Source organism: Manihot esculenta, chromosome 9 (assembly GCF_001659605.2).
Source record: "Manihot esculenta cultivar AM560-2 chromosome 9, M.esculenta_v8, whole genome shotgun sequence".
NCBI classification, from domain to species: domain Eukaryota; kingdom Viridiplantae; phylum Streptophyta; class Magnoliopsida; order Malpighiales; family Euphorbiaceae; genus Manihot; species Manihot esculenta.
Genome location: NC_035169.2, coordinates 34,885,069 through 34,891,119, shown reverse-complemented (window position 1 = coordinate 34,891,119; position 6,051 = coordinate 34,885,069). Strand labels below are relative to the sequence as shown.

The following is a 6,051-nucleotide window of genomic DNA, read 5'->3' as shown; positions in this document are numbered from 1 at the left end:
GACATTTATTTTGTTTAATTATGTGATTATATTCAAATGCGTAATGCATTGACTCAATTTATAAATGCATAATTATTAAAATATGTTGTGGTGAGCATCAAGAAAATATTTTTTTCACCCTATTTCTCTGTCATTTTCATCGCGAGGTTGAATTATATCATCATAAAACCAAAATTGAATATCTGTTCAGGTTGCTAATGTAATGTGACATTACAAATTTTTCAGAGTTAATTAATAAAACTTTATAAAATTTAATTATGATATTGGAGTTAATTATTATAATTTTATAAAATAAAGTTAAATGTCAATAAACCAATTAAAATGTTGAAATGATTATTGAAAGATAAAAATCAATTCAATTTGATGTATTTAACTTTATTTTTATTTTTCAAAATAATCATAAACATTGAAAGTATTATGTGATTGAATATAAAAAATTAACAAGCAGCAGAAATACGAATGACATATTTATAAATTTATTAAAAATAACAAAATTTATCAACTAAATCTTTTCGTATTTATTAATGGATGATGATATTTGCAGGAAACAAAAGGAGGATCATTTGTTTTATTAGTGAGAAAATCCCAAAAAGTCTAAAGCTCAATGAACTTTCAGTTGAAGGTTAAAAGCACTGCCACGTGTCAAACAGGGTTAGCTTCAAGTGTTGAGGACCTCAACTAGGTCAAAACACAAAATGGAGAAATTAAGCAACCCAAATGAAGCAGAAGCATTTCGTAGATGATAATGAAAATAGCAGACTCAAATCCACAGCTTCACAAACTTATCATGACTAGCAGAAGCAACCATTCGAGTAGCAGTTGATACAGCCAAGGAAGCAATTAATCCTTCATGAGCAGGAACGCTCCTAGACTTGTTTTCAGTCATGTTCCAAAGTTCCAGATACTGAAGCACATGCCCACAATTTTATATCAGAAACAGTAACAAACACCAGCAACATACTTGCACAACAAGAAGTTCAAAAATTTAATAGTTATCACAAGAGTCATCAACAAATGGAGATTCCAGCTTGCCTGGTAACAGCCAATGATTAGCAAGGAAGGGTTTGTGGGATGAAAAACACAGGAATGGAATTTGTTGCCTTTAGATCTCAACTCATGAATGCATTCTCCTTCATCCCCTGATCCAACTCTCCATATTCTGACAGAGTCCTCACTCACTGATGCTAAATACTCGCCTGAAGGATCCCAGCAAAGAAAATGAATTGGCTTGACATGTCCCTGCAGTTAGCCATTCATAGCCAGTAGAATGTCAGCGATGCTGCAGTAAGCAAAGGTTGTTCATGTTTGCTTTGAGCTTCCCTAAATTAAGTATACGTACGGACTCACATATTCATCAGCTCATCAAGGTTATAAGTTTCTTTTTATACTCTTAATTTGTTACAAGTTTTTCATATTCACATACTGACATATAAATTAGCAGTTAAAGAACAAACTACACTAATATGTCACCACAAAATACCAACCATGATAAAAACATTCTCCCTGTTTTTTCGAAGAACACATGATACAACATTGTTAACCATGGTGATTTGTGAATCATCCTTTTCATTTTAAGGGATAAAAAAGAATAGTGTTTTATATCACTGCACCACATGAACCTGATTAGCTATGAGGTGAGAGAAAACTTTAAACTAACCTGTAGTAACTGTCTACTTGCTTGTGTCTCAACATCTAGTATGGACACAGAAAAATCCTCAGCTGCAGCAAGATACCTCCCCAGACGGGGTTGAAATCTCACCTGGGCCGTACCGCCCTAATCCAAAAAAAAGTAATAATAAAAAACTACTAGTGTTGGCCAACTGATATTGTAAATCAAACAATCCACAATATTCTACCTTGAAAACTCCTGCACAATTACTGTTAGTAATACTCCAGTATCGTATCTCGCCATTCCCATCGCAAGAGCAAATAAGGTCATCTCTGTTTGAGTGGAAATCTACTGACATAACACAAGTAGAGTGTCCCCTAAAAGTATGTAAGGAGTCATGAGGCTGCAAGAAGCTACAACAATATGAATTTGATGAAGCAAACCCAAAGGATACAATAGTATTCTTTACTGGAAGTATCTTACAACATGTAAAAAAAAAAATTGTGTAGGCATAGGTGGAGAGTAATAAAATTCTAACTCCATCAAACATGGTAAAGTAATACTTCACAGTTTTGATTAACAACAAAACTGTTATCAGCAAAAGAGGCAAAATGCCACTTCATCCTGATATGTTATGCTTAGAGAAGGATGGAATCATCCACTTCTACCAAAACCTAATGCTGAACAGTCTCTAGATTGCCTTCTTGCTAGCCACTGGTTTAGTATGCATTTTAAACACTTAGTATACCAAAAACTACCACCACTTAAAATTTTTGAATTCAAAGAGAATTAAGTATTACTAGTCAACTTGGCAGCTAAAGCCACATTAATTTTACCTTCAATAAATAAAGTCTCTCTCATGACAAAAGGTCAAGATTGCATTCTAACCATCAAGATATTTTGAATGGCAAGTGGTCAGTGTGCAACCACCCCATCTGCTCTAAACAGGAACAAGGAAGTATCCTCATTAATTCCACAGCCATTTTTTAACATTTAAAACCCTCAACAGCCGAACCCACTGTAATGAGAGAAAAAAGGGCAAAATATGTACTTAATTCAATTCCATCCACAACCCATAACAATCTTTGAGACAAAACCAAACAGCAAAATTACATGCATAAAAAAAATACCTAAGCAACCTCGCAGCTAAATAATATCCACATATCTAATGGGATAAAAAGTTCAACCACAACCTTTTGAACAAGCAAAAATATATACAATTTTTTTTAGGGGAAAAGGCAAAAGGAAGCAACTATTGGGTCAGAGAACTATAATGGAGAAAATGACAGAGTATGTGAACTAACACTGCCAGCATCCCAGACCCTTATAGTTTTGTCGAATGAAGATGTTGCAAGATATGGCAAGACTGGACTGAAACAGACATCTGTAATCAAAGATGAATGCCCTTCAAATATAGATTTTGGCTTTAACCCATCTGTATACCACAGTACAGCCTGCATCACAGAAAAACAGGCAAACAAAATTACATTCTGTTTAAGCTTGGCATGATCCAGAAGAAACATTGGAAGTAGTCTTTCCTTCCCTTCTTTTTCCCAAGTGTTCACACTGACAAAGTAACAAACAATTCAATCCTTCTGAACAAGTAAAATCAGGTTTTCAAAGAATTAATTTACCAGAAAGTAAATTTATTTTGAGAAAGTTAGGTTTACCTTTTTATCATGGCCAGCAGTAGCAAGCCATTTTCCATCTGCTGAAAAGTGGCAAGAGATTACTTTCATAGAACTCGCTTTAACTGAATTTACTTCAGTAAATGTGAACCCTGAAAGAAAACATAATTCAACAATCAAAGCCCATGTTTTAAATTTCATTTAATTCCAACCCTTGTTAGTTTGACTTGTTGAAATTGAAAAAAAGGAAGAGAAAACCAAGAAAGAAAGAAAGACAAATCATCATCAATAACCAGTGATAGTTGAAATATCAGAAGGCAATCAGTAAAACCCTGCATCAAAGTCAAACCCCTTTGATATGGAAGCAAAGTCTAATAAATATAGAAATTCTTAATCACCATTGTTGCCGTCCATAGTAGAAGCAACAGTATCCTGAGTGCCAGTTCTTGAGGTATCAGCAGAGGATCGACTCTTGTTGTTTCCTCTTCTTGCAAATCTGATTTCCTGACTCCTTATGCTTAAAATGTTGTACACCTAAAGGAAACTACGTGATTGTTTAAACAGTTGCGAAACCCAGAATATAATTTTCAGAAAGTTGAGATCCGTGAACAAGAGGACGATGATTTTATAGGTGGGCTCATGGAATTTGATTTAGATTGTTCAAACAGTTCCCCGAACACGATCAGTGCAAGACTCGTCAGTAGTCAACGGATGATGACTAATCGGGAATTAATTCAAAAAAAAAACTGTGATTAAAAAATTGCAAACGTGGGTGGAGCATGACTGTGTAACGTGGACTTCGTTTGAGCCAATGGATCACTCGTTTTACCTGCCATCTGCCGACATTAGTAACACAACTGAAAATTACACCCACCGTCCACTTTTTAACGGTTAAGTACGGTTTTAAAGTAGTTTTAGCAGGAATGGCAGTAGATCCAGTTATTCAAAGAGAGTATAAATTTTAGCAGGAATGGCGGTAGATCCAGTATTTGAAGTATTCAATGGAAATCTCACTAGAATTTAAATTTTTTAAAAACATCATTTTTAAATGAAAATTACTAATAAAAATATATTCTTATATGAGTTATGTCTACACAAAAATAAATATTTTCTGATATTGTAAGAGTATTAAATGTAAAATTTTTTAAATTTAAATTTATATTTAAAAGAAAATAAGAATCTATTTTTAAAAATCTTTAACAATTATCAATTTCAACCTATTTGGAAAAATTTTAAAAATGCAGTAAAAAATATTCCCTTCATTCTGAATGATAAAAAAAATATTAAAATTTAAAAATTATGAAAAAGTTTTTATCTCATAAAATGATCGTATTTTATGGGTTAGTGGAGAAATAAATCCAAAAAGTGAGCGGATTCCAAAGTCTGGCACTTTTCGATTGGCGTGTGAAATTAACCAACCAAACACAAATACCATGTGGACAACGCAGCTCCATTCGCGAGTACAGACTTTTGCTCTACTCGACCGTCCAATCAAAATTTTGCAATAATTTCGTAAATATGAAAGTTTAAAAAACAGTTGAAGTTTCTGCAACACGAGCTTCATAATTGTTAAAAATGTGAACGCCGGGAAAAGTTTAAAATTCTATAACGGCAAACTTATGATTGTTAAGTTACATATTTAAGTTAAATAATCTTTAATTATATATATAATCTTCAATATAATATTTAATTTAATAATTATTATTTTTATATTAAATATACTCGATATTTCATTTTATTTTTTTATATATAACTTTTTAACTATACTTATCGTAAAAATATTAAATTTTATTAAATATATTTAATATTAAATCCTATGAAATGTTTTAAAAAATTTTTATAAATAAAATAAAATAAAATAGAATTATATTAGTTAATTTTGTTAAGATACTTAGAGATTACTCCAATTTAAAATACGCAGCGAAAAAATAAAAATCTCTAATTTTTTTCACAGGATCTGAGTGTTTCGTTTATTTCGAAATGAATGATAAAAAACTAACATGTTAGACTTGACGAGAAAATATTATTCCGGACTGATGACGCTGCTTTTGAAACGAACACCTTCAATGGTATTTACACGAATGTCTTTTATATTAGTCATATTTTATTATTATCACTATAATAATAAGTAACCAGGGATATTAATCATTATTATGTAACATGCAAACAAATAATAATGATAATAAAACCTATTTTATTAATAACTAAAATGACATATAAAAAGGTTCAAAATAATGGTATAGGCCAAATACACTAACAATCTCCCACTTGCACTAGGCCTAATCATACAAATATGTAATACCAATAGACCAAGTGTGCTGATCATGCTTGACCTGCGAGAGTGGCTTGGTTAGTGGATCTGCAATATTATCATTTGTGTCTACTTTGCATATTTTGATATCTCCTCTATCAATGATCTCTCGAATAAGGTGATATCGCATGAGTATATGCTTAGATTTCTGATGAGATCTGGGCTCATTTGCCTGTGTTATGGCACCATTGTTATCGCAATAAAGGTCCATAGGATTTGCAATGCTGGAAACCACTCCAAACTCTGTGATGAATTTCTTCAACCAGACTGCCTACTTAGCTGCATCTAATGCTGCTATATACTAAGTTTTTATTGTAGAATCTGCTACAGTGCTCTGCTTGGAACTTTTCAAACTAACAACTCCACCATTTAAAGTGAATATGAATCCTGACTGCAATCTAAAGTCATCTATATCGGTTTGGAAACTAGCATCTGTGTAACCTTTTACAACTAGCTCGTCTTCCAAACCTCTATAAACTAGGAATGCATCCTTAGTCCTTCTA

General features: G+C 32.4%; 1 protein-coding gene across 2 annotated transcripts; it reads right to left on the bottom strand.

The window, feature by feature from the left end:
* Positions 1-537: 537 nt before the first annotated feature.
* On the bottom strand, positions 538-3,951 carry LOC110623570 (transcriptional corepressor LEUNIG). Of its 2 annotated transcripts, none has more exons than XM_021768562.2 (7): positions 3,636-3,951; positions 3,280-3,389; positions 2,914-3,175; positions 1,857-2,012; positions 1,658-1,774; positions 1,033-1,239; positions 538-904 (listed from the first exon to the last, which is right to left on the bottom strand). In XM_021768562.2, the coding sequence occupies exons 2-7, from the start codon at positions 3,315-3,317 to the stop codon at positions 761-763; spliced, it is 924 nt and encodes a 307-aa protein (XP_021624254.1). In that variant the 5' UTR covers positions 3,318-3,389; positions 3,636-3,951; the 3' UTR covers positions 538-760. The 2 variants fall into 2 exon arrangements, with proteins under 2 accessions (XP_021624254.1, XP_021624255.1); XM_021768563.2 differs by having other exon boundaries at positions 2,914-3,063; positions 3,636-3,948.
* Between the last annotated feature and the right edge of the window lie 2,100 nt (positions 3,952-6,051).

What these genes read in the sequence shown, in the direction of transcription:
- LOC110623570 (XM_021768562.2), bottom strand. Translation starts at nt 3,317, where the DNA reads ATGGAAAATGGCTTGCTACTGCTGGCCATGATAAAAAG. An exon ending in CTGCTGGCCATGATAAAAAG is followed by an intron (nt 3,176 to 3,279) that starts GTAAACCTAACT and finishes TTACTTTGTCAG; the next exon opens with TGTGAACACTTGGGAAAAAG. An exon ending in ATTGTGCAGGAGTTTTCAAG is followed by an intron (nt 1,775 to 1,856) that starts GTAGAATATTGT and finishes TTTTTGGATTAG; the next exon opens with GGCGGTACGGCCCAGGTGAG.